This window comes from Osmia lignaria, chromosome 11 (assembly GCF_051020975.1).
Source record: "Osmia lignaria lignaria isolate PbOS001 chromosome 11, iyOsmLign1, whole genome shotgun sequence".
In the NCBI taxonomy this organism is placed as follows: Eukaryota; Metazoa; Arthropoda; class Insecta; order Hymenoptera; family Megachilidae; genus Osmia; species Osmia lignaria.
In genome coordinates, this window is record NC_135042.1 from 11,174,667 (window position 1) to 11,201,747 (window position 27,081).

The 27,081-nt window shown below is 35.1% G+C and overlaps 5 protein-coding genes across 11 annotated transcripts; 2 read left to right on the forward strand and 3 right to left on the reverse strand.

The window, feature by feature from the left end:
* Positions 1–97: 97 nt before the first annotated feature.
* Positions 98–1,139, reverse strand: Adi1 (acireductone dioxygenase 1). Its single transcript, XM_034337633.2, has 4 exons — positions 1,004–1,139; positions 726–845; positions 456–635; positions 98–381 (listed from the first exon to the last, which is right to left on the reverse strand). The coding sequence occupies exons 1-4, from the start codon at positions 1,124–1,126 to the stop codon at positions 247–249; spliced, it is 558 nt and encodes a 185-aa protein (XP_034193524.2). The 5' UTR covers positions 1,127–1,139; the 3' UTR covers positions 98–246.
* A 106-nt stretch (positions 1,140–1,245) lies between these two features.
* Positions 1,246–10,906, forward strand: LOC117610343 (uncharacterized). Of its 3 annotated transcripts, XM_034337602.2 has the most exons (4): positions 1,246–1,385; positions 1,496–4,466; positions 5,674–6,174; positions 6,272–9,093. In XM_034337602.2, exon 2 carries the CDS (start codon positions 1,574–1,576, stop codon positions 4,409–4,411), a length of 2,838 nt encoding a protein of 945 aa, XP_034193493.2. In that variant the 5' UTR covers positions 1,246–1,385; positions 1,496–1,573; the 3' UTR covers positions 4,412–4,466; positions 5,674–6,174; positions 6,272–9,093. The 3 variants fall into 3 exon arrangements, with proteins under 3 accessions (XP_034193493.2, XP_034193492.2, XP_034193494.2); XM_034337601.2 differs by having other exon boundaries at positions 5,674–10,906; XM_034337603.2 differs by lacking the exon at positions 5,674–6,174.
* Rap2l (Ras-associated protein 2-like) lies at positions 7,980–10,064 on the reverse strand. The gene has a single exon (XM_034337634.2). The coding sequence runs from the start codon at positions 10,062–10,064 to the stop codon at positions 9,519–9,521; it is 546 nt and encodes a 181-aa protein (XP_034193525.1). The 3' UTR covers positions 7,980–9,518.
* Positions 10,782–20,248, forward strand: LOC117610357 (phospholipid scramblase 2). Of its 3 annotated transcripts, none has more exons than XM_034337630.2 (7): positions 10,782–10,902; positions 13,114–13,246; positions 15,303–15,401; positions 15,522–15,739; positions 18,528–18,683; positions 18,747–18,908; positions 18,984–20,248. In XM_034337630.2, exons 2-7 carry the CDS (start codon positions 13,129–13,131, stop codon positions 19,023–19,025), a joined length of 795 nt encoding a protein of 264 aa, XP_034193521.1. In that variant the 5' UTR covers positions 10,782–10,902; positions 13,114–13,128; the 3' UTR covers positions 19,026–20,248. The 3 variants fall into 3 exon arrangements, with proteins under 3 accessions (XP_034193521.1, XP_034193523.1, XP_034193522.1); XM_034337632.2 differs by lacking the exon at positions 10,782–10,902 and adding an exon at positions 11,182–11,406; XM_034337631.2 differs by lacking the exon at positions 10,782–10,902 and adding an exon at positions 12,488–12,843.
* Argk1 (Arginine kinase 1) lies at positions 20,025–24,628 on the reverse strand. 3 transcript variants are annotated; one of them, XM_076690906.1, is made up of 4 exons: positions 24,184–24,628; positions 21,724–22,084; positions 21,268–21,642; positions 20,025–21,191 (listed from the first exon to the last, which is right to left on the reverse strand). In XM_076690906.1, exons 1-4 carry the CDS (start codon positions 24,222–24,224, stop codon positions 20,844–20,846), a joined length of 1,125 nt encoding a protein of 374 aa, XP_076547021.1. In that variant the 5' UTR covers positions 24,225–24,628; the 3' UTR covers positions 20,025–20,843. The 3 variants fall into 3 exon arrangements, with proteins under 3 accessions (XP_076547021.1, XP_034193506.2, XP_034193507.1); XM_034337615.2 differs by lacking the exon at positions 24,184–24,628 and adding an exon at positions 22,678–22,796; XM_034337616.2 differs by lacking the exon at positions 24,184–24,628 and adding an exon at positions 22,209–22,352.
* Between the last annotated feature and the right edge of the window lie 2,453 nt (positions 24,629–27,081).

Genomic DNA, 27,081 nt, shown 5'->3' on the forward strand with positions numbered 1-27,081 from the left:
GGTTATAAATAAAAAATGATAAGGATTTCTCCTATTAAAATTTTATTGATATAATATAACAAATTTATGCATGAAAAATGTCTTTTTTAGTCATTTTTATACATAAAATGTGTTTTATCAACTTTATACATAGAAATTGTAAACATCAAATATTTCAGCTGCACAATTTATTGGAAGACTTGTGGAATGTAATCCTAAATATTAGAATTCTGTATCATGCTAATCTCACTGCATATATTACAACTATTAAATTGAGTAGCTCTGAAATTTGTTGTTTAAACGATTAAGATAATTTTTACGACACTCCATATCGTCGACTGGTCTGTTGTAGGGTAACCAAATAGGTTCTCCCACAAAGTAACGTTTTGCTTTTATGTAATTCTATAAAAACAAAGAACTTTGATAGTCAAAGTTTACTGTTAATCGTAATCGGTTATTAAAAGAAAAGTACTTACATTAATGTCTAAAGTGAATCTATGATATATACCACTAGGAATAATGATTAAATCTCCGGGTTTAACTTTGATACGTATCCACTGATCATCCTTATCTCGGACATCAAAATATCCCGATCCATCCAATACTAGTCTTATTTCTTCATCGGTGTGAAGATGTTCGGTAAAAAAATTTTTCAACTAAATAAAAAATAAAATATTTATATCCTTTTCATGCTACAATTGAAATTTTAAAATTCATTCGAGTACTTTAAACATTTTGTAACTTACTTTTTCTTCATAGTTTGGAAGACATTCTTTAGAACATTCTATTTCATCCTCATAAGTGTAACCGCGTTCTTTTTTCAATTTTGTTAATGTGCCATCATCTTCGTAATTTTTATGATCAATCTAAATCAATTTTAGTATTATTAATTTATATCACTAATGATTAACATTAGTTAAAGTACGTATTAAATTTGAAAATCTTAAAATGATGAAATGGAATTACGTATAAAAAGAATAGAGAATGAAGAAAATGTTAATTAAATATTAATGTTCAATCTAACCTTAAAGTATTCAACCCCTGTTCTCTTGAACAAGTTTTCGAGGGAAATATATTCAGGTGGTTCTCTATGGTGTTCCAAGCGCTGATCGGCATCAGTATTATCCATATACCACGCACGAACCATTTTTCTTCTCTGAACAAATTTAAGGGAATCAAATTCACTTTCGATACTTGTTATTTGTTAATGACGTAACCCTAATGATAAAATTATCTATAGTGCTGGTGTATTTTTCATTCGACTGTAAAAGAAACAGAGAGTTATCTAAATTGCTAATATAAAATACTATTTTTATGGTTGAAGACCATTCATATGTCGCAATCATGGTTTTAAATACGTATTTAAAACGCAACAATGCATTGTGACATTATTGTAAAAGCTGATGGTAATTATAATTTTTATATAATGTGTAATGTTATTTAATATTGTAGTTAATTACATATGTTACATGTTTTAGTAAGATATTTGTTTTTAATAACAATTATAATTTTTCAGAAACAATTATTTTTGACTCGAAGATTTATATAAAAGTTTTCTCCAGTAATTGAACAAAATTTACAAACTGTATTCATAATGGATGAATCAAATGAGTTTTACAAAAAGGTTCAAATGTACCTTATGAAGAAGAGTCAAGAATGTGGAGAATTAAAATTTTTTAATGCCTGTATAACTCCTGAAAATAGTAATCATATCGATGATATATGCAAATCAATGATTGAAATATTTGAAATTAACAACATACCTATAAAAGAGAAAGCTGTAATAAACAGTGAAAAATGTATAGAGGCATACAAATATTTATTATTAAACACTAATTTCAAGAACCAAGAACGTTTAGCAGAAGATATCATTTATGGACATTTAGTTGATATGTGCCCACCTTTATCTCCGTACTTACTTGTGCAAATAATGTGGAGTCTTGAATATGAAAAAATTTTGATTGCATCTTTGCTATATGTACCTTTTGATTTGTGTACCGAAATACTGAAAATAGTCACAAAATGCATAGACAAATTACCTTTTCAAAGGTCAGTTGAAGTTACGTATCATTTGATATTCATTATATATAGTAAATTTCTTGAATTAAAAGAATGTGGTATGCAGTCTGGAAGTGTTAAAGAGAGTATACAAGATTTGTTGATTAGTTTTGAAGAATTCTTATTACTGTTAACAAATTCGGAATCACCTTATTTAACAGAGTTATTAGGTTTGAAAAAGTATGAAAGACATGGTATTATGTTAAAAAAATTAATTTGTACAATAAGAAAATGTTTAAAGAAGGAAAACAATGAAAGTTTTGTTTCTAAAGATCTTGAAAAATTATACCAAATCACATTTGGGAAAGAACCATTTATAAAGTGTGAAAATATGATTGTTGAAAATACTATATCAACATTAAATCAACAATTAACGAATATATTGTTAAATAAAATCAAAGAAATTGATTGTAATATCTATTTGAGTTGGGCAGAATTGGACGACGAAGAGAATAACATGATTTCATTACAAAGATCTATTGGACTTGAATGTTATTATTTTATAGAATTTATGAAGAACGATGAACATTTATCAGAAAATACTCATTTAATAGAGTGTTTGCAGCAGTTATCGTCGAAACCAGATCCTAAGCAGTCAAACTTTGTCTTAAATTTACAAGAACTTTGTTGTGCTATATCCGACGGTAAGAAGGAGTTAATGAAAGAATTATTATGCAGATACAAAGAATGGGATCGGTCTATACTTGATTTTGTCTACAATAATAGATCTTTACTAGATAAAAATGATATTTTAATTCTACTAAAATATCTCACGCATGTTTTCTCGCAGTCAACCGAAGAAGATTTGAAAGAGTTTAGTAATACATTAGTTACAAAATTAGTGGCACTTCAAAGTGTACCAGATATTTATGAAATTGTAATTATGTATCTGATAAAATATGATGGGAAAAATTATCTAGAATCCCCGCATACAGAAGAAGTATTTAATGATTTTATAAAACGAAATGCAAACTTACAGACACCGATGGTCTTAAAAACTGTTCTACTGTTTCTCTTGAAAAATCCTAAAACTGTGTTGACTATATTTGTAAAGATCACCATTGGTCACCCTCAATATGAAAATATTATGATCTCTGCTAAAGATTTACTTCTGCTATCACCCTTTATGCAAATAAGTGAAGATAATAATGAGCTGTTCTTAACGAACATCTTAAGGACCATATGTATCGAAAATTTCGAATGGAATGCAAAGAAATTCATGGATTTTATCCAAGTTGTATTAGACGGTTCTATAATTAAAATACACAATTTGATAAACAGTGTTTTTATACCATATTTAAAAGAAGATATTTTTAACGTATCAAACTTAAACTCTATTCTTAATAGTATTCGTAAATTACAAGTTAGATGTACCAAAGATACAAACGTGAAGGATTTAATAATAGCACTTGCAGGAAAAATGTCTTTCCTAAGAAAGAACACAAGTATTCCGAGATATGTAGCCAGTGAAATATTTGTTCAGATAACAAGAATATTAGAATACTTTTTAGAAATTAAAAACAATCAGATGCCTGTTTCAACGAAAAGACAAATAATCGATAAAATTGAATGCGTTATCGAACCAATAGATAAACTATATTTTTCACCTCTTTGGTATTTAAGAAAAAAAGGTGTCAGTATAATTGATATAATAGAAGATTACGAAAGGCGCTGTTTCGTTGTGTTGAACAGATTGAAAGAAGATCCTCAAACTTCAGAGAGATTACGACGTTATTTTTCGGATTTAAGCCTAGAAAGGGAAGATTTCTTACGCCATTTAATTACTCGTTCAACAGAAGGAGAATATCAGAGATTAGGCACGGAACTTACAATAGTATATTGGTTCGCTTTTGGATGGAACAACGAAATTGAAGCATACGATCACTTTCTACGTTTAACAGTAGAAGCTTGTTCTTTAGCTCTGGAGTATCCATCTATCGGAGGAAACGATTTATTTCCATTTTTACTTAAGTCTTTCATACGCTTTTGCAGAATGTTTATTTTACTTGAAGAGTTTGAAGATAAAGAACACGTATATAAGTCGGTAATTAAAAATATAAATCAACTCAACGAGAGCATAAAACACAGCCCTTATGCAAATTTATTTGAAAACTATTTCACTCATTTGTATAATCATACAGGAAATGATTATTTACAACACTTGCAAGATATTTTAAACTTTTGCTATAGCTTCAGTGATCAGTGTCTTGAATACAATCATAAATGTAACCAGGAAACTCGCAACATACCTCATTCTACAAAAGTTTCTCACTTTCATGTAACTTATGAAGTAATTTCTACTTGTCTGAAAGTACCTGCAAAAGAAGCCTATGACTGTCTCAGGAGGATGAATGAATTATTTGTTTTCAATTAAACTAAGAATATTTAAGAGATGCATTTAAGTGACATCAAATATTAATTTTAAAAAGGTAAACATTTTTCTTGTTTTTAAGTTTCATTACATATATATATATATATATATATATATATATATATATATATATATACTTGTTAGGTAATACTGGCTCACTTTATTTAAGAAATCTATTTTCTATAAAATCAAGAGCATAAGTGTAGGTAGATTCATTTCATAATATTTATAATGTTCATAAAATAGTCAAGTAGAAATATAATAAAAGAAGTTTAAATCTTCTATATTAATGTGTTTTAAACTTATTAAATTTATTAGATTGAGATAAACTTTTATATGTTTGTAAATTAGATATGTACTTACCATTAGTAATACACGACGTGATATAAATACAATGGAACTCTTGTCTTTTTTCATGAGCAAGCTCTTCTCTAGTCATAGTAAAACAGTTCAATACAATTTAACTTTGCATATTTTCAAAGTTTCAGGAAATTTATTTTATTTATTTTTACATTGTATTGTGTAGAGGATTATTCAGTTAGTACCAAAATTATTATTTGTTTTTATTCTATATTATATTTGTGCGATATTTCCAAAATGCCATTACAATGGTTAGTAATAAAAAAAAAAAAAAAATGTGAAAAAATTGCATACAAAGAAAAAAATGTGCACCAGTGTTGAGACTGGAAGAAATCAAATGGGTAGGCTTTTGTAGGATAATCTCAATGCTTTCATGGAAAAAATAAGCTTAATAATATTGAAAAGAAAAATTCATTTCTGTATCAGCCTATTGTCTTTAAAATCTAACTATCTTTTATTATTAAATGTTTACCCATGCAATGAATGAAATGGTCAAAGAAATGTTTAAATATTCCTTAAAACAATTGAAATATTAAATTGAACTAGACAATAGGATAGTACAGATCATATAATCCTAATAGCAAAAAGTTGCTTTCTAAATCTGCACCATACATTTTTCCATGTCATTGAGTTACAAGATTTCTGTAGTGACTAGATTCTTATGCTGGTAATTTACACTGAATATACTGAATATAAACAATATTGTTCCATTATTAAGTTCTAATATATTGAAGCTTTTTAGCTTAACAAAATGATACATGTACATTTTATTACAGATATTGCAATTTACTTTTACTTGCATTAAAAACGGAAATATACAATCAATGCAATACTCATACCCCTCTGTACTTGCTACTGCTAAAAAATAACACATGCTTTTTGTTTCATGTATTTCCATTTTGAAGCAAGCGAAAATAAACCAGATGAGAAGTTAATATTACCAGCAAGTAACAATTTTCATTGATGGTATTGTTTACAAGTGTTCTCGAGTATCCGTTCCCTGTCTACCCAAGTGATTAATCAAACATAGTCTGTTTAAATCAGAATAATGAAGCGAACAAGAAAAAAAGAAAATGGTAAAACGAAGAAACATACATATTTCATGAACGTCGCTTGTCAATGAAATGCACATTTTTTACTGTAAGCCATTCATTGTTGTCCTTTTTCAAATGTCAGATCGGTATTCCTTTCTTTTTTTTTCTTCTCATTAATATTAATATTATCATTATTATATAATTCGACGCTATAATATTTACAGATTCTTCACATTGTAAAAAATATAACGTATTTCGTACTCAATATCATACGCAGGTAGTACTGAAAGGCCGATATACATCTAAATCGTGGTGTTTCTCGAATTAATGTGACCCAGTTACGTAACAAATCTGCATGTATACATATATATTGTATGTATATATATATTTATTTATATTTATATATTTATATTTATTCATTCATTTATTTATATCTAATTATAAAATCGTATGCGAATCGTTTTTGTAGGTGGTGAATTCTTGTGCTTTCATTTTCCCTAAAACTTCTTTAAAAAAAATGAGAGAAACTTGCTGGCCGAAATAAGGAAAGGAAATGAAACAAATCTGGTCCTTGACACTTGATATGCTCACTCAGACAAAGCTCGATTTCTTTTTTCTCTCTAAACGCTTGATAGCTTTCTAAGTAAAGGTCAGTTTAATATTTATTTTTTTCCTCATTTTTCTATTCTCGTACAAAAGTCTCAGCGTATTCTTTAGAAAAATATTCTTAAAACATCATCTCACGTCGGATAAATGTGTGCATGTTTACCATTCAGAAGCGATATAAATATAGAAAACATTTCTTCTTTTTTCTTTTTTTTTTTCCTGTGCTTATTTCGTTTTCGTGCATCAAGTGTACGATACGTATACTACTTAGGAAGCTATCCGCTGACAGGCAACGAGTGTCTCCTCGTTATTCCTCTTTTTCCTTCTTCTTGCCAATTTATCATTTTCGCTAAGCACAAAAAACCCAGGAGGGCGAGAAAACGTAACGATAATAGAGCGAGAGCGATTACACGTTTTACAAAGAGGCCCTTTGATTCGCCGTTGAAAAGGCTTTTATACGCGCGGTTATTATCGTCGTCTTTTAATAGAAAAACTGCGGTTACAATCTACGGGATCACAGAGAGACTATGAATTTTCCGAGTGATAAAATAGAGGATACGAATAATTATATCTGTTTGCCCCCCTCCCCTTTCTTTTCCTCTTTCTTCCTTTGCCTGTTTATATACTTGAGTACAATCAATGAAATTAGATGGCCGATTCGCTACGTCGGTATACGCTCCATCAATCTTAAAACTGACGAAACGTATTAGCACCCTTTATCGGTCAAATACGCGAGGCTATCTCAAAAATCGGTTCTCGTCTTTTTGATACTTTTTCTCCAGTATCTTTTGATATACATATTGCATTTTTAATAATAAACGAGATTTAAACTAAGACTAATCTAACGTAATACATATAATGTAAAATTATACGCGAAAAGAATGATACAATTTTCAGACTTTCAGAATGCAAAAATGCAGTAAATGCATTTGAAATATTGGAGAAAAAATTAGCCACGCATATTCGTTACGAAACGACATTTCTAAAAGTGCACCGACAATTGAAAAGAACAAGTTAATATACGATTGATAACATTTCCCAATAATGTTCCGTATCGTTGGACTTATTTTTTTCTAACTACCAATGATAGAAATACTGTACATCAGTTCGTTTAAAACTTTTCAGTTCGATGGTTGCCAACGATACGTGGAACAGAGGGTAGCGATATCGTTCGTGTACAATTCAACATTTTTTTATTATTAATCGATCCGAAAGACGGGTAATCGAGATGAACAAGTAGATATATAAATTATAAATACACTTTTTGTTTTTTTGCCTTTTTTTTTTTTTGTTTTCTTTTGTGAAATCAGGATTAATAATCCTTCGGTTAGACTCGTAAAACGAACAAAAACTGATAATCGATTGAACAACCCTTATTTTTTGTTAAGATACGTCGTGCAGCAATCACACGGAAATGAACGACTTTGATGGTTGTGTTAAATAATAACATATCGAGCTAATGTAATGACTGTTATGGTATAAAAGCGGTATTAATATCGGATAATATGATTTTGATCACACGAGAAAAATTACACACGACCTACTGCTACTACTTATAAGGGAGTCCATTGCTTCTTTTTCTTTTTCTTCTTCTTCTTCTTTTATGTTCTTCAGTTTACATTCACAAACTCAGCAGTGATTAGTTCCAAATGGAGATTTTTCTGTTCGTACAAAGCAATGGATGTATTAGATATTACGAATACCACATATGCATTTTGCAGTTGAAGGGTTCAATGTACCAGCAAGCTCTTGCGAAACACTTGTTTCAATATCTCACCTCTTCTTGCTGGCTTAAAATTGGCTATAAAACATTTTGGAATTGTACAAAGATTTGTATCTGTTTTTTCTTCTATCATATACACTTTTACCATATAAATCCTATAATTATGTTTACGATTGACATTACGTGTTAATGTTCCTCCGTAGCATTACTGCAATATCTCATTTCCATTGGTGTTTTCATTTCGTTTTTAATCTTCTACCGTTGCTTTTTCATCGTTATGCCTTGATCGGTTAAAATAGTATTTCCAATTCTCATTGTAATCAAGATATTTCTTATTGAAATAAAAGTATGAACAGTGTCTGGTATTATAACTGTGGAATTATAACGAAATTAGATGAGAACACAACTGTCCAAATATCATGATCTCAAATATAAAATTCTATCCATTGACGACCATCTTTGTTAACTTCGTGTTCATCTTAATAAAACATATTTCTACTATTTAGAACTGTACAATCAATACCAGTACCATTAACGACACACCATTCGAGCCCACTATACAATGTATTCTTTACCGCAGCCTCTGGCATTTGAGCATAGGTAATATATCGTTAACGGAAATCATTGCACAATGCGTCTAAGACCATTCGTCTTTTCTTTTTCATATTCTTGACTGTACATTGTAGACAATATTTACTCAAATTTTATTTCGCTATGTCAAATGGCTGACCACCACAGCGACTCCTTCAACGTTTTCAAACAGTTTGAATGCTTTGTCGTCTGGCATCTATCTGCAAGTAATAGAGGTTCGTGGACTGGAACAAATACACGATGGATACTTGTTTTAAATTGAGCAGAAAGCTAGACGTATCGTGTTTGGTTTTGCTGTTAACAAGTAACAACTACCACGGGGCAGTTCTGTTATCACCCTTAACATTATCCGTGTCCTTTCCCATTCTTTTCCTTATTTCTCTCTTTCACCTTTTCTCTCTCGACTATTGGTCCTTTACCGACGGAGTTACCTCTTTCATTGCCCGCTTATATCTATCATTATATATTACAATAATATTACACATAATACTATCCGTGTATATTAAAATATTTAACAGCCGGCTAAACAGCAGACTGTGATTTTCCAATAGAAAAAGAACCAGGAGACGGCACGAGTCTTTGACATATTTGAATTCACAAAAATCCAGGATACGATCATAATATTAGTCTTACAGATTGGCGAATTCACAGCACAAGCTCCAAGGTTGAGCTTAAGAAAGAGAGAGCGCTGTCATTAGACGGTTAAACTTGCATCTAATGCAGCCCGGTCAGCCACTATACGTTTCTTTTACCTAACACGGCTCTGGTAAGCCTGGTTGAAGATTTTGATTAATTATTAGAGGACGCTGCAACAGCAGTAGCTCTTCTTCTCTTTCTCAGGGCTGAAGTTCATCTCGCGTACAATTTCCGCAAATACGTCGTTCACGTTTGTACGATTCTTCGCAGAAGCTTCGACAAACGGGCAGCCCCATAGGTGAGCCAAAGCATTACCTTCGGCTGTATCCACTTCACGTTGATGCTCAAGATCCAGTTTGTTTGCAACAAGTAACACCGGTACCCTTTCGGTACCTTTGACGCGTGTTATCAATTCCTTCATCGCCTTAATATCCTGGAAAGTCTGATGATTCGTCAGACTGTAAACCACGACGAACCCTTGGCCGTTCTTTATATAAAGATCGCGCATACTCGCGAATTGTTCGGTACCGGCGGTATCAAGGATTTCAAGTACACATGGCGAGTTGTCCACTTCGATTTCTTTACGATAAAAGTCCTCGATCGTCGGATCATATTTTTCCATAAAACATCCCGAAACAAATTGCACGGTGAGTGCACTCTTGCCTACCCCGCCCGAGCCGAGGACGACTACCTTGAACTCGCGCATCTCTTTGGCAGTTCGTCTCTGTCTCCTCCTCCTCCTCAACGTGTCCAGGACCGAGAGGAAGGTTTTCACTCTCTCAACTACCTAGCCGATTAATCGTAGCACGTTTCTTCTTTCTCGAATACAGTATAATTATTAAACTACCGCTACTAACTTCGTCCTCGTATTTTCGTAACGATCCTGTTCGAACGAAAACAGTTCTTATTGCCGAACAAAGGCATCGATGGATGTTACCAGACAATGGATCGTCCACAAAAATTCACGGTGATCGAAATATATCCGTTTTTTAGGCTCAAAAAAGACATGACAGCACTATATTCCACACTCTCTGTCACACACCGCAGTCCCCTGGCGACGTTCGCCTGACTCCTTCCTGTCTTTCCTCTACCCCTCACTTCTTCCATAGGTCTGACGTGCGTGACGCCATCTTATCACACTTGAATTTTCTTTCAACCTCTTGCACGAACATCGAATACCGTCTCTATCCTCTTGCTCTACCACTAGTTTACGTACGCCTAATATATATCGTTTCAACACTTATCTCTCGGTGAACAACCAAAATCGTGTTTAAGACGCGTTTTCAAATTTTCCTTGCACTTCTTGTTTTTCCTTGCAGTTCAACTGTTTTACCATTGGCGTACACCGATTGGATGGAAAAAGTCGGACGAATGGCAGTGCCGGGACGAGAAGACTAATGTTTCGCTCTTTCTTTGTGTGCAGAAGCATAGCCGAGGAAAATAGTAAGAGAAGAATCACGGAAACTCCCTTTACCGGATGCAAGTGTCACTCTCTTATCTTCTAGACAGCACTATCCACGACCTCCACACTCCCAAGTGTTTCAGTGAGTTTTATTAATATTATTAAACGTTCCTTAAAATCATGCTCGAGGATGTTCGAGATCTATCCTTTTTTTTTTTTTTTAATAAATGAAACATCACCTTTTCATTCATCGCTAGGATGTTCTATTAATGACAATGATGTAAACCATTCAAAGATTAACACTATTATTTATTAGTTAAAATTACACTATGCGATTTGTATTTCATCTTACAAATAATTAAAGGTATTCGGTATATTAATTAGCGTTTTTATAAGAAAATAATTATATCGAATCATTACACGATGAAAAATGTTTAGATCAACCGCATAAGATTTCTCACTACATGAGAACACTGCCTGAAATACAAATCCTTAAAATAGATCAATAAAAAAGAAAATAGATGAGACGTGCGTAACGGGAAAATTTCATTTTTTTTTATACATATATACCGTGCAATTTTTCGATTATTTTCTCTTTTTCTTCGTGCTAAAAAAAAGAATAAGAAGGAAAACAAGATAGCAGCACGTAAGTTTTGATTCTCATTTTTGTTTTCACGATTAAAGGGCGTAACTGCTTTTCTGAAAAACCGGAAGCATGCGTTGCTATCGTATCTTTGTGGTTTACATAGCTTCCTATTTCTTTCGTATATGTATGTATGTACATCATTCTAGCAGTCACGACATTTGACGACCTTGTGGTATGCGAACGCAGACACATGTGAGACACGATGACATCATCTGATGAAAGTGTACATAACTGAGCAATGCATCATTTTACATAGTATTTGATGACGAACTAGTAATTAGTCACTAAAATACTAGTTGCCATTAATCCTTTTAGAAAATCACGTGTCAAATTTTGTTTTACGGAAAGCTATACGATGATTTAAAGTGTAACGTTATACAGAATAATAACTTTAAACGAAGGCGCCCTTAGCATAGGCCATATAGGGCATTTGCCCTGAGCCTTCGCGCTTAGAGCATTTTGTATTTTGTAAAAAATTCAATTTCAACTTGGTGATTTTAACTACACAAAGGAGATAAAATAGAATAATTTCCATCGTGACAATGTTGAGTCAGCCTCCATTATACTCACCGAACAATGCATATGGTTCTTAAAACGCACGTGCACTTTATCGTTATAGTTATCAATGATTTTCAGTGTCATTAAATGGAGCAGCACCGAAACTTTGTTGCCGTTTTATAACCGCATAACGTTAATTCATATAACTTATCGTACCTGATTTCTTGTCGATCGTTCACCGTGAAAAACGTAATCAGTGCATGTTGTTAGGCACATTGGAAAAAAAAAATTGCACGAACGAAAAGTTATCGAGGTTGTTCGCAACAAACAAGGAAACTGTCGATTAGGCTTCATGAAACCTAATTTAAGGCTATTAAAAAGTAGTATGTATAATGAGATGGAAAGTAGTTTAAGGTGTCACCTTTTCGTTCTATAATAGAATAATCCATTAATTTAAAATATATTTATCTCTAAAATAGTACTTTTTCAGTTACTGTCTATTAGTAGTATTTCATTGTTTTGCAAATAATAAAAATATAATTTACTTTGTTAAATGTGTAATATTATAACTTATATGTTACAGTTAAAATGTCGAATAAGTAGAAGCATTGGTTTAAATTATCGATCATAGACGTATCGGAAGACAAAGGATTGTTATCAATAAAAAAAATGTCGAGTTATCGCTTATAGTTCATATCCTCACGTAAAGTTACAACGACCTTTAGGAGCGGACAATAACCTGACAATTTCAATAACATAAACAGCATTACGATTAGAGTTTCGTCATCACACGATTTTCCTCGTAACTAATTTCCAACTTAATGACCCTGTTGGTAAAGTAGATTGTTACGCAGGAATCATTACCGACCGTGGGGTTTCTTCAAACATAACCTAAATGATCAAATAAAACGAGTAAACAAAACAAAGAGAATCTCTTAGGTATAAATTCTTTTTTTATTTTTCTTCAAATACTGTCATTTGAAACATTAAAAATTAGACAAAACTTATACAAAAATGTTAAAGCATTTAGATTATTATTTATCAGTACTGGCGTAATTAAGATTTTTGTTTAGGGGTAGGCAGGTCCATTTGATTTATTACAAGGAAGCATTTTGGAGACTATTAAGCCCACTTTGACTTTTATACAATTACGCCAAAGCTTATCAGTAATATTGATTAAATTAAACGATAAATTGATTTCAAATTTAGGTGAAAAAAGAGAAAATGGATTCCATGTACCCTGCACCTCAATCACCTTATGCACCAACAATGCCTGTCCCAACTGCACCACCACCAAGTGTATTTTCGATGCCACAACCTGGGATACCGATAGTACCACAAGGTATAATCATTTAGATTATATTTTCATACAGTTAATTATTTAATTTTTTAGGTATTTGCTTTGCGAATCATTACTTCGCGGACTTAGATCTCTTATCAGATCTTACTCTAATCCCAATGTATCTCGTCCTTGATCATTATTTAAACAAACCGGTATCACGCCGCAAGAATTAAATGATAAAAAAAGGATTTAAAAAATGTGAAGATACGAATTGTTAAAATAGTTGAAAATCACGTGAAACAAAATATAATTCTACGAACTTCCTGAACGCTGAAAAAAAAAAAATTTCTTCGTCGCTTAGGTAGTTACTTTGGGCCTGATTTTATCAGACCCTTCCGACCATTATCTGGATCTGTAGTACGAGAAAAAGAGACTCGTAAACGAGCCACGATACAGCCACTGTTTGCCAAGTGACGATCAGTAAGTAGATAATAGTCATCTTCGTTGATGGAAGCATCGCGTACTATGTAGGATAAGTGACATTCAGTTTCGTGTTCTCTTATCGCCGGTAAATACTATCTCTCTTTTTCTCTCTCTCTCTCGTGTCATTCCTTGGATCAGTAATTGATGGAAATCAATATTGAAATCCTTGTTCGATCACTGGTGACGTGAATCATGAAATTGATACGCGTGCGGTTGTTTAAAAATTTCAAACAACTTGAGAATGATTCAACGTTATAATAAGGTAGTGTTAAAAGTATTAATACGTCTCGAGTCTCTTCTCCTGATATCTGGTTACTAATGCACATAAGAATTCGTCGCTTAGGGTCAAAGTTGATAGACGATTATTATACATTTCTTCTCTCTCTCTCTCTCTCTCTATAAGCGCTCCCCTTTTTGATATTGAAACAACGTTTACGATGCAGCCTCCTTTTATCGTCTGCTTGCTTCTTCTTTTTTTTAATACACGATTACAACTAATTGCCACTGAAATGTGATTATAATTTATTCACGATTTTTCAGACAGAATGGAATTACGTTAAAAATATTTTCAATATTTTCTTGACAATAGAGGAATGCAAAAGACAATTGTCCAGCGAGATTGCACGTTAACGTGATTCGTGGCTAATTACCGGTGTCTGAAGATTAAATAATACTCTGTCCAATTGAAGAAGATATAATTATGTTGCAAAAACTGTAATTTTTGTCTCGTACAACATTCTTCAAAGTGTACCGTTTTGCTGGTCAACGTTTACAGTTAGAAGGTAGCGTTTAAAGAATAATTTGGTCTTGTTGCTGGAAAATTTTCATTCGAACGTCAAATGTTTATTGTTTTCTTCTTTATCTATGAAAGATAACGTGAAAAGGCAGGGAAGGCCGGTCTAAGAAACTAAATCTGTCCCCTGGAAAGTACGCACGATTTTATCATTTTGCTGAGGAGGAGAAACTTGAGAAAACAACCGACTGGTTAGTGCATCTTCTGTTGCCAATACATGGCTACTACCTTCAAGCAACTTCAGTAATGCTTATTCGCGTCACGAGTACATTTATAATATTAATATCTGAAAGATAAAAATATATGTAACTTCCTGTGATTTAATTTGATCGAACCATGATTTCATTGTCGCGTTGATAATTGCAAGGAACACAGATGTGAGTGAGTTTAGTCGTTAGAAAGGTGAACCAAGTGATGGAATCTGAATATTTTGAGACTTCTTGGAAAGGAAAGGTACAACAGATTCGAAGGCGGCTTAGAACGTTGTTCAGAGACACGCTAAAGAGATACCGATCAAGGAGGAAGGGCTACACCAGATTCCTCACGGACGAGGAAAAGAGGTGACTCGTTTGACTTCCGGTCAAGCTCTGCATAGGAAGAGATCTAACGAAAATTCGATTTCTTAAATTTTTATTTTTACTCTAGCACAAAGAAATATCTGTATTTAAAAGTACAATATATAATCTGTGTTTAAACACGTTCAGCAGATAGGAGATAGTAAAGCGTGTTTGAAGATGTCCACATAGATATTATGAATTGTCTTAATCATTTTATATCAAACGAATTGTTATTTCTTCGATCGTTTAATAAAATATTCTAATATTTATTTTTTCATTTTAGGTGGTTGGTCACCGTCGAATACGACTTGTCCACCAGGCTTGGAATACCTTATGGCCCTTAGTCATCTATTTGTACAACAGAAAGTCGAATTAGTCGAAGGTTAATTATCTATTTCCAAATTCACTTTATAATTGCAATAAGCGCTGAATAATTCCAATGCACCTGTCGGCTTAAATAATTTTATAGGAGTAACTAAACAATTCAATCAAATGTTTGCAGCTTTTACCGGCTTTGAAACAAAGAACAAATACATCGTAGCGAATGTCAGGGGAGAGCCAGTTTATTACGTCGCGGAGGAGTCTGGATTTTGTGGACGTTTATGTCTGGGCACCTATCGCAGCTGTGAATTTGTTGTGATTGACAATAACAGAAGGGAAGTGTTGCGCATGGTTCGTCCCTTCAGATGCGACAGTTGCTGTTGTCCTTGCTGTATGCAGGTATTGAACGCTCCTTTTTAAGCGCTAAGAAAGAGACACGGTTGGCCTTACCATAATGAATGATCAAGCACGTAACGGTTCTCAAGGCTGTTAAAATGGCCAATAAATTGTTGGTTCAGGTTCAGGTTAAGCCTCGGTTGATCTTCTAATAAGTTTCGACTCTTAAAGGCTGATCAATTTTATGATAATATTAATTAATACCTAAGCAGTTAGCGTTGTCAGGTATTACGTTTTCAATAATATTCAATTCAATATTTAACCCTTTGAGGGTGCAAAGATCTCTATTAGCCAGGTCCTCTCCAATTTCTAAAAATTTCTTTGATTGTTTCTTTTTGTTTCGTTATTTTATGATAGATGAAATATTGATTAGTTTATAACTACTTGATTGATTAACAAGTGTATCATCTGTTTGATGAAATATAATAACAAGTTATATCTGTTTCAGGTATCTGCATAACAGACACGTATTATTTTCTCTGTACAGTTGTGCACGTCAATGATACAATCATATTTCACATCAACACACAGTCACGTCGGTAGTCAATCGACTCATGAAGGACACGTCCGTTCGCGTTACCGTAATTGCCTCTTTATTTATGGCGGCCACTAGATACGGCTCGCAAAACGTTCGCTTAAGTTTCTCGAACATGCGACACGCACAACCTGCGAAACTTTCTTCACACGTGCGCACCATCTGCGACGACTACCTTTGACGAAAAATTATTCCTCAAGCCATTAGAAAAACTGGTCACGATTCATACTCTTTGAGCAACACCGCTCACTGACACGTTTTGGTTCTCTTTCGAACCCTCATGGAAGACCCTATTATTCCATTCTATACGAGTTCGTTGCAACACACTTGCAACGTATTTGGCAGGTCATTCTAAACAAAAAATGTTACATAAACGATGGGTCAATTCAGTTCAGTTGATATGGATAGAAATACCGATTGAAAAAGGTAAACACCATATTTGTTTTCTTTTTTTTAATTCTAAACCCTTTGTTCAATAATCTTTTTTTTTTTTTTTATGTGATTGTATGAAATCTAGAGTGTATTTAAATGGAAAAGCTGGCACCCGTGAAGCTGCAGTTAGCATTAAGAATAATTTTGCTGATATCTGATGGATATGATCAATGGAAGTATGCCTATTTGCACAGAACCATGAAATATTTATTGTCAATAGTTCCTTTTTCATGTACTATTTTCTACGATTTCAAATAAATAATTAAATTGAAGTTAAGTAACTGGTACGCGTCTGATTATTTGTAATTTGTATCAACACCCACATTTTGGAAAACGAAGAGAAATCGGCCTATGGTTTATATAACATTTTTTACTTGGAGTAACAATTTAAAATTATTAGGAACATTCATGTTATTTATACTCATTCTTCTTTATTATATAACTTCTGGGTACAATAAATCTTCAGAGAATTATTTTTCAAATTCTCAGCTTCTATCCTATTTCATCGTTTCTCATTCATATTTGCCTTCTTTCGATTAAGTTGTTCCTAATTTGACGAAAATTTCTATAAAAATAAAATAAATAGTAATTATTTAAAGCATTCTGGCGTAAGAATTTAAGTTTTCGCTCATTTAAATTTTGCGGCTAAAATTTTTTTTAGAGCAGCGCCATCTAGCGGTTCGTGCACTGGAAACTATTTTGAAGTAATAGGATAGCAGAAAGGTATAAGAGGTATGCGGTTTACTCCGGGTATTTCAAGATGGCGGTCGCCGAGTTATTCATACTCGCCTGTGAAAAAAAATTAATTACTCATTTATTACGAATAATTTATGCACTTTTATGATTGCAGAACGAAGATTCATGCCTCAGTTATATTCTCACGCAATTTCATTAACATCCTGCCCGTAATTATTTAATAATCAGCAAATTACAGCTGACGAGATCGCTGACGATTACCGAAGGGTTGTAGTTTTTAATTATTTATTCATTTTTCGTGATTAAGTCACGAACCTTTATGATTCTTGAATGAAGCCTGATTCATCCGCTATATTCTCATATATCTTTTGTTATAATTCTATTAAAGAATAATTAGTTATTAAGAATTTTTCTTTCCGCGTTGATACCCGACTAACCTTCACATTCCTATTAATAATTTATTTCACAATTTCTGATAATCATTTACGTATCTTAAGGACAAAATCATAAACAGAGATCCTTCAATTACATTCAGAGTCAATTTCTGTGCATATTTTGTGCTCAGATTATTATTTATTAATGATTAAAGCGTTGTCGGAATACGCGAGCGTAACGTCATTCTATATTTAATTAATTTCTTCATTTCGAGCAATATTTTATACACTTTTAAGCTATCATTATGTATCTTGATTCATTATATATAATTCCCAACAAGTTTTATGCATGTTTGCTCTGTATTTATTAAATAATTAGCATCTCTAATTAATTTGACGTGTTCCTAAATTTCACAGAAAATCTTGGAAAGAGTAATATAAGAAGGAAGACGATGGATCATAAATCATTCCGCAATTATAAAAGTGCATAAATTATTCGTAAAAAACGAGTAATTAATTATTTTTCACAGGCAGTTATAAGCTGCTCGACGGCCGCCATTTTGGAATACCAGGAGTAAACCGCATACCTCTTATACTTTTCTGCTTTCCTATTACTTTAGTTTTTCCAATGCACCAACCGCTAGATGGCGCTGTTCTAAAAAAATTTTTACCCGCAAAATTCAAATGACAGAAGAGAGGAATCGAAGTCGCGCAACAAGCCGAATATTGTAATAACTAATTAATTTATTTTCAGGAACTGGAGGTGTATTCTGGAGATACATTACTTGGGTCGATAACGCAAGATTGGAGCCTTTGGCGACCTACTTTTTCGATTCGTAACGCAGCCGGAAATACTGTTTTAATTATAAAGGGACCTTGGTTACGATTCTGCGTAAATGTAACATTTAAGGTAATTTATCATTTCTGTAATTATTTCTTTTGTAGGTTATTTTATTCATTATTTACTTTTTAGGTTAAATCTGCGGATGGTAGACACAGAGTTGGAGATATTAAGAAAGAATGGAGCGGTATTGGCAAAGAAGTTTTAACTAGCGCAGATAATTTTGGTATAAGTTTTCCAGTAGACCTAGATGTTAAGATAAAAGCCGTTTTACTCGGTGCTTGTCTTCTATTTGTAAGTCTATTATTATATGAATATACTATGATTTATATATGTATTTGTAAAGTTATCTTTAAATATGCATTTCAGGACTTCATGTATTTTGAAAAGAAAGATAAGTCAGCCGCATAAAGTGGAAGCTCTTCCAGATCTGTTTAAAACAAATACTTTACTATGATTACTTTTGCTATGCTTTTCTATATAGCTTTTAACAGATTAATATAAACAGAATTACATACAATTCATAAGAGTGTAACTAAAAGTCTTCTAATGTATTCTAAAGCCTATCTATAAGATGCACGTGTTACTGCAATCATATTTTTCTATGTTGTATTCAAAAATTTACATACTACGATTGTCATAAGCACAAGGTACTGTTTTTCTGCCAACTGATGTAATTACATTCATTAATTGTTACGAGCATATGTTGTATGCATGTATTTTTTTAAATGTGACTGATTTATACTCACAGCTATAAAGTAAATAATGATTTTGTGAACTTTACAAAGGATGGAGAAAGATTAAAGAAAGGAAATCAATATAATGTGTATGTCCTTTTATTCGTCTTTAACTCACATCTTCATACATTTGATAGTGAAATCATTACCGTCTCAGCTGCACCATTTGGCATGCTATACTTATCGCAGATGTTCTTAGTTTTGGTAAAAAATGAGAATGAAAAAACAACTTGCACGTAACATCCTCTCGCATAGATTACAAAATGGGATGCTGCAAGACACTGTACTTACTCGTCGCGTTTCTTACAACACATCAAGGACTGAATCAGGTATCTTATTGAAAAAATAATTTGAATTTAATATTCAAGATCAAGTATAAAGTTCGTCGCGTTTGTAAGGTAATCTTGAAAACGTTTTTATTTTAATATCGTTACAAATGCGCTCTTTACACGAATTTCAATTGCGTAAAGTGTTGAACAAAATCAGTGTGAAACAGAATTGTAGAAAAATTCAAGACGTCCTCGATATGTTAACGATGTCGCGATTATTAATCAATCCAAACTTGATCACACAATAGCTGATAGTTTCTTTTCACAGATACAATGAGACGATCGACAGTAAACACGATACAAAAAGCAATAAGGTTGAAGAAGAAATAATAAGAATAGAGAAATGAAAGAATACTGCGTGTATTTCTTTAGCATGCTGGATTACATGTCCTTAGAAAAAGAGATACAAGAAAAACGAACGGGGTGTGAAACGAAATTGAAATACTGTTAAGAACAATATGTAATAATGTATAATACAAGCTGCTCTTTTCTTTTTAACTTTTTCTTGTTCGTACGGATCGATTGAAAGGAACTCGAACAATAATAATAATAATAATAATTAAAATAAGGATAATAATATTAATAGTAATTGTAACGCATGTAAAGAGGAGGAGGAGACCGTGGAAACAAATGAAAGCTGTGCGCCCGTACGTTTACGACAAGAATCTTAATAAACTGAAAAAATATCTAAATTTACGATCTTTAGACTCGACTATACGAGCTAAACCTCTGATATTCTCTTGAACACGAACAAAGCTTTTCGTCGTCACTGTTTTGGAATTCTAAGGACGCGCGTGTAGCTGCGTAGAGGATCTTAGCACATCAAGGACCAAAATACTCGTCTAAAATTATGGGGGATCATGCCCCTGTATCTTTTTATTCCACAACAACGTATGAAGTGAGAAATGCCCCATTTTCTTTCTTTTCTAAAGATATTTTCTTTAAAGTACAATTTTTGATGGTTCTTTTTGATCTTTCTTGTGTGTTCACAAGTCTCTTTGAAGAGATTTCTTCGAACACAGTTGATTCCGCTAGGAGAAATCAGTACGAAGATTAAAGAAATACAGTTCCAAGGAGCAGGAGGGACCTTGATGCGTCAAGAACGTCTAAAGGGTGAATAAAAGAGGGAGATGGTCGCGTATCAGTTGTCTCCTTGGCGCGGTTTAAAGTTCCTTCTCGAGCTTGATCAGCTCAGCGATTCCATCGTGCATCTCCTTCACAGCCTGATATTCGGTAAGACCGAGACGTCGTTTGTTGGAGATATCGTAGATGCCACCCTCGGCCTCGGTGTGTTCACCACGAGTACCGCGGACCTGGAGGTTGAATTTACCAGCGATTTCCTCGAGCTTCGCCCTATTAGCGGCAAGTTTCGGCACCTTGATGTGTACAGAGGCTCGTACCGTAGTACCCAAGTTCGTGGGGCAGAAAGTGAGAAAACCAAGGCGGTCGTGATGGGAGAAGGGAAGTCGTTTTTCGATTTCGTTTACAGCGGTCACAAGACGACGATAGACCTACGAAAAATATAATAATCGTTACTTATCTTTTCTTAATTTCTAATAGATTTGTTTTTCATAAATAGATATCTACCTGTCCAAGATCACCGCCCATTTGCATAGAGATGATACGAAGGTGATCTTCCTCGTTGACCCAGACCAAGAAGGTCTTGGCATCGTTGTGGTAAATACCACGTCCAGTGGGCCAGAAACGGCAAGCATTAGCGGCCTGCAAGAAGCGGTCACCTTCCTTGAACAGGAAGTGATCGTCGATCAACTTTTGCTGGACCTCTTTGCTCATGCCAGTCAGAGGATAGAAGGTTCCTTTCAGTTCACCCTCCAAACCAGACAAGGTGCTGGAAACCTTTTCTTCCATCTCCTTGTACTGGGCCTCGGTCAAGCATGGGTTGAACGGGTAACCTTCCAAGGAACGTCCGCATCTTACACGGGTGGAAACGATGAATTCACCCTAGATAAATAAGGAACGTTTTAATTAATTTTAAATGTTACACCTGATCAATTATTTGTAATTTATTTTACTAATACTAACAGCAGGGTCGAGATTTCCAAGAGTGTCAACATCACCAAAGTCCTTTGGTGGATGCTTGTCAGTCTTCTTGAAACCACCATGATAGTCTTCGATGATTGGGTCAAAGAGGTCGGCAAAGATTGAGTAGGACTCAGCATCAGGGGCGTATATACCAACGCCAGAATCCAAATTCTCAACACCAGACTGGATCACATCGAGAAGAGTAGAACCGAAAGAGGTCTTCTTTGTTTTCAGTTGATCAAATACTTCCTTGGTTAGATATTTCTTCAACAATGACTTGCTGTCAGAGGTAGACACTTTGGTGAAGCCAGCTTCAAGTTTATCCAAAACTGCCTGGTCCACCATGTTGCTGTTCTTTTTACTGAAAGAAAGATGTATCAAATTAATATCATCTCACAAAAGAAACAGTGAACACACACAGAGAATACAAATATTTCACATAAATCAATGCTTTTGAAACTTAAGCGAAAAACTTTTTTATTTACAAGAGAAGAATGTATGTGAAGTATGCCAGTGAAAGCATAATTAATTTCTTTTGATGCGAGACAAGGTCCCAGAGGTACGAGCTGGTCATCGCTGTACTGACACGTTTCAAATTGATTACGGTAAAGTATGATAATGATATTAAACTTGTTATCAACGATTCTTATCTCGAGTATTACGTATACGTTCCCCAGATCATCGACGAAGATTGGTCGTTATCACATATATGATACAAGTTTTCAGACGATTCGTTGTTTTGATAAAATATCTACAGAATACAAAGTTCTCGGTAAAGGCTTAAATTTTTATACACGTGTAATTTTGAATAAGTACACTACTACATAGCTGGTAAGACGAAAACGTGGATTTTCTTGTACTAATCTATTTATTTAATTTTCCAAAAACAGTCCATTTTAATGAGTACATTTGAAATAGTATTTCAGAGACAATTTAAGGGGAGCAACAACTCACGTTTGAAGTAGCCTGACAAGAAGGTTTCGACCAGTGAATCGGGTGAAAGGTTGTGTCAGGACTTCCTTCGATATTCGGATCACTTTAAAGAGCATGAAGAATTTGTCCAGGAAATGAACCTTAAGGAGAGACGAACCCTTAGTCTTGAATCTCGTGCAAGATCCTCGAAAGGATTCATCGTTCGTCCAATATTTGAAATAAAATTTTCAAAGGCAACGTGATCAGGAGAAACAGTATCTATTTGCCACTTGAATTTGGCAACGACAAGACTTGTTTAATTGCAATCTTGACAATCAACAGTCAGTCTATTTGCAATGTGTAAAACGTAACGGTGAAAATACATATAGGCCACCTTGAGAGTATACAGATTTTTCGACCGATTGCGAGAGTGATTCTCAACTGATTAACAATCACTTTCACGATAGTCAGTTCTGACATTGATTGATAAAAAGTATCACGACGAATTTTTATAGATCGTGCGAAACGGTTACAGAACAAAAGGCGTGTTCGTCGTTGGTGCATTTTTTGAGATAGTAAAATAATTGTGAAGTATCCATGGCTGTATCGAACGGAAACCAGTGGGTGAAATACGTACACCTCCTCGACGGTCGTTTCGTCCTTAGATTCGCCGCAAATGCCCATCGACGTACATATGCCCATTGTCCACGTCTATTTATAAGCGACGCGCGAATCCTCTTTATTTTACAAACGCGAACAGGCCGATGCTAATCGAAAACCACGTTGTTCGGTGCTCGTCAGCATCAGGACGAGATACCATCGCGTTCTACAGTTTCCTGCCGGATTTTAATTGTCTAATATTAAATAAGTATAACGATTAATTATAACGTTTCTCAGAAACTTTCCAACACAATTGAATTGATTCGATATTTCAGAGTGATTTCACTCTGAAAGTATGACACAATAGTAAGGGGAGCAAGAAAGAGAATACAGCGCGAAGTGCAAATAAAATTTTTCGGTCGACCTGTTTCCAGTCCACGCCCTTAAGTAAGGGCAAAGGGTTAACCCTTTTGTGCGAACCAACAGAGGGTAGCTACTATTAATGTTGGGTACACACTCGTCGAGCCTCCTTTATCGTACGAGACTCGAGAGAATGATCAAGTTAGAACCCGATACTCGATTAACAGAACAACGATCGAGTACAGAAAATTTCATCAAGGATGAAAAATAGTAGCTCCTTAATTAAACCTGCAATTAATCTCCGACTGATCTTTCGAAAAGATTTCCCGAAAATCCTCGAATATCATCAAAGATTAAGTAGAGTAAAAGGTTCGTTTCTAAAGTTCTCAGCTTCGTTTATTATGAATTCAACGAATGTCTGATTTGACGTACAGCTACGTCACTGTGCACGGCTAGAGTGTAGCGAGGTGTCGCGATGATCAGGTGCGCAACACGTCACACCATCGCGCTTTAAACACTCGAGGAACGAGAGACTTTGTACAGTGGGGTGACAAACCTTAAGAAGGATTTACATACTCGGATACGTACTCGTCACTCGACGTGGTATCCTTCGAGGTACATCCGCCCATGACGACGACGACGACGACGGCGACGGCGACGCCCCAGCGAGAGAGAGACAGAGAGAAACAGCGATAAAGAGTGGGGCAGAGCCGTGCGTGTATTCACCTCCGATAATCGAACTTCACCTCTTCGCTTCCTCCCGTCTGTCTGCACAACCCCGAGAATCACCGAAACCGGAAGTTCCACCGGAGTACCACCCTCCTGGGTAAAACTCGCGAATCAAGATGGACGGAAATAGAATATTTGTTTCTTTTTTTCCCTTTTTTTCTTTCACAAATACGATGAAATCAGTATCGATGCACTTCCGGTCACCCTTGACCGCGTCTATATTCACCGGGTCGGCAGAACGTGTCCAAAGGTCGTCTATAGTATAAATATTATTCCTCCTTGATCGTTCCTCCCTTTAATTGCCCGAGAACACTCGATACCAATCAGAATTCTCTTCCCTCCGGTGCATCTCTGTTTTTCGAGCGATGCACTTCCGGTTGCAAGCTGGCTGACTAGCGCGGTGTCTACACCGAAGGCGCAGAAATTCCCCCGGTTACGGTCGATTGGAAAATTGATTATTCGCGATCCTTGACTCGATCGGCGATCCGTGTAGAAAATATATATATATATATATATAGAAAAAGGAAATCCTCGTCCCTGGTACACGAGTCGTAATCGCGATCAATGCATCGCGCTATTATTACTCTCTTTCCTGGTTGCCGGTGAAAATGAAAGGGATCTGCGTGTCCCGGGGAACCCTGACCCGACCCCGTCAATCGATATACGTGTATGTACGAGCGAACCGAAACAAAATTGCACGTTTGAATTTTTTTAGGAAAAAAAAAAAAAAAAAAAAAATGATAAGATCAGCCAGTGCAACCGATTCACTTTCTTTCTATACTTACCAGTATATAGGAAAGAGAATCCTAACGATCAAAGAGCGCGATTGATTAAAAAAAGAAAAACACGATAAATCTTTGTAAAAAACACTTAAAAAAATGGTCTCAGTCGTTGAAATATTAGTTGCTCCTGGAATGAGGTATCTCTTTTTTTTTTATCTTTGAGCGTTCGTCAGAACTCGTCGGTATCCTCCTGATGTGTCTTGTGCGTGTTTGATCGAGCCTTAACCGAAGGATCTTCTAGTCGGGAAATCGAACGGGTTCAGCTGATTCGCGGGTTCGAACGTGGTAAAAAAATGTTCGGCGTGTCGCGTGTGATGTGAACACTACAGTCTCTACGCTATCACTAAGCAGGAGGCATTTCTGCGTGCCGTGATCTCTCTCTGTCTCTCCGGGCAATTCTCTCCCACCCACGGGCACCCACCTTCCTTCTCTTTCCAAACTCCTCTCGTCCTCTCTCACTTGGACTATACACGGATCTGTTCTTTCCATCTCTTTCCATCGCTGTCACTCGGTTCGCATACACACCTGTATACGTTTTCTCCTTCTGTTTAAAAGCGACTTTTCCGACGATGCTGTCTCCCTTTTTCTTTTAAAAAAAGGTATCCCCGTTTTTCCCGGTTTCGCGGTATCTCTCTCTCATTTCATTCCTTACCGGGATGCATCTTGCTCCTCGTTCATCCGGTGCATCCTTTTCTCACCCATCGCTCGCGACACTTCTTCTCCTCGTCTTTCTCCCCGTGTATCGGTCTCTCTCTCTCTCGCTACTTAGTTTAGGGTGGGGCACACCGGCGTCCAGCACAGAAGGATACCCGGTCGATAGCACGCACCTACACCTACACCGATACCGCTGCTATCCACAGCCTCTCGGCTACGTACGCGAGGAAAATCACGCACACAATCGTTTAATCCGTCACGTGTATACAGGAACACCCCCCCCCCCGAGTCCTCGAATCGTAGTAATTTTCGGGCTCGTTCGCATTGTTTGACGTTTAATGCGATGCGACGCGACGCGACACCCCGGTGTGCTTCTCCGACTAATTGTAAGTAGCATAGGACGATTGACAGAATAATTGTCAGCGACGACTGACCGGGAGCATCAAAAGAGACGGAGATATTTCAATTACCATTATCCATTATTCTTTCAAACTTGATATCTGATTCCCAGAGACATTTATTACGTGTACGGAATCGCGATGAATGGAGGCAATAACAGAAGGAGCAATAAATGGCTGCCGTCTACTTGAAGCTATTTCGCGAAAGTCGATGGCACATTATGTATGCGCGATAACTCACGCACGCGTGCACCACGATGGAATTGCTTAAACTCGAATAGTTAAATAATTGTACATGTCAGGGAATACATCTCAGACGAGGACTCGTTAAGTAAGCGTTTCTAGGGCAACTTGCAAAAAGAGAGAGTAACGATTCGTCTCTTCGCTGCTACCCCTTTTCAATTTTTTCACCGCGAGTATACAGTGAAAAGAGACTCGAGACGAGGAGAATGAAAGAGCGACACGAGGGTGCGGGATAAAAACAACCACACACGGGGCCATGGTAAACGTAGTAGACACTTTGTTTCTATTGTTTCGGGGCTTGTTGGCCGATTTCTGGCCACTTCAAACCTCCGAGCACGCGTAATCTGCCTTTTGCCCGCCAAAAGGGCCACTTTAATCGTCCTCCTGATCTTTTCAATCAATTTACTAGGTATTAGTTAAGAGTGGTATAAAACGAATGAAATAGAGGAAGGAATTGATATCGTGGAAAATTAATTATAGAGAAGCTTAATTGTATACCGTTCATTATCAACTGCAGGTTTATCAGTTGCAACGTGACACAAATTCGAAGAGAATAGGATAGAGAAAGAAAGGTGATATAAAAGCGATTACGATCTGCTTGGGATTGAGTTTCGAGAACGAGTTGATAAAACAATCGTTAACACCGTATTTCGTTATCGAGCACTGATACCACAGAGCCA

What these genes read in the sequence shown, in the direction of transcription:
- Adi1 (XM_034337633.2), bottom strand. Translation starts at nt 1,126, where the DNA reads ATGGTTCGTGCGTGGTATATGGATAATACTGATGCCGATCAGCGCTTG. An exon ending in TTCCAAACTATGAAGAAAAA is followed by an intron (nt 636 to 725) that starts GTAAGTTACAAA and finishes TTTTTTATTTAG; the next exon opens with TTGAAAAATTTTTTTACCGA. An exon ending in GATTCACTTTAGACATTAAT is followed by an intron (nt 382 to 455) that starts GTAAGTACTTTT and finishes TTGTTTTTATAG; the next exon opens with AATTACATAAAAGCAAAACG.
- LOC117610343 (XM_034337601.2), top strand. Translation starts at nt 1,574, where the DNA reads ATGGATGAATCAAATGAGTTTTACAAAAAGGTTCAAATGTACCTTATG.
- Rap2l (XM_034337634.2), bottom strand. Translation starts at nt 10,064, where the DNA reads ATGCGCGAGTTCAAGGTAGTCGTCCTCGGCTCGGGCGGGGTAGGCAAG.
- LOC117610357 (XM_034337630.2), top strand. Translation starts at nt 13,129, where the DNA reads ATGGATTCCATGTACCCTGCACCTCAATCACCTTATGCACCAACAATG. An exon ending in GATACCGATAGTACCACAAG is followed by an intron (nt 13,247 to 15,302) that starts GTATAATCATTT and finishes TTTTCATTTTAG; the next exon opens with GTGGTTGGTCACCGTCGAAT. An exon ending in TCGGTGCTTGTCTTCTATTT is followed by an intron (nt 18,909 to 18,983) that starts GTAAGTCTATTA and finishes TATGCATTTCAG; the next exon opens with GACTTCATGTATTTTGAAAA.
- Argk1 (XM_034337615.2), bottom strand. Translation starts at nt 22,772, where the DNA reads ATGCTCTTTAAAGTGATCCGAATATCGAAGGAAGTCCTGACACAACCT. An exon ending in CTTGTCAGGCTACTTCAAAC is followed by an intron (nt 22,085 to 22,677) that starts GTGAGTTGTTGC and finishes TCTTTCTTTCAG; the next exon opens with TAAAAAGAACAGCAACATGG. An exon ending in TTGGAAATCTCGACCCTGCT is followed by an intron (nt 21,643 to 21,723) that starts GTTAGTATTAGT and finishes TTATTTATCTAG; the next exon opens with GGTGAATTCATCGTTTCCAC.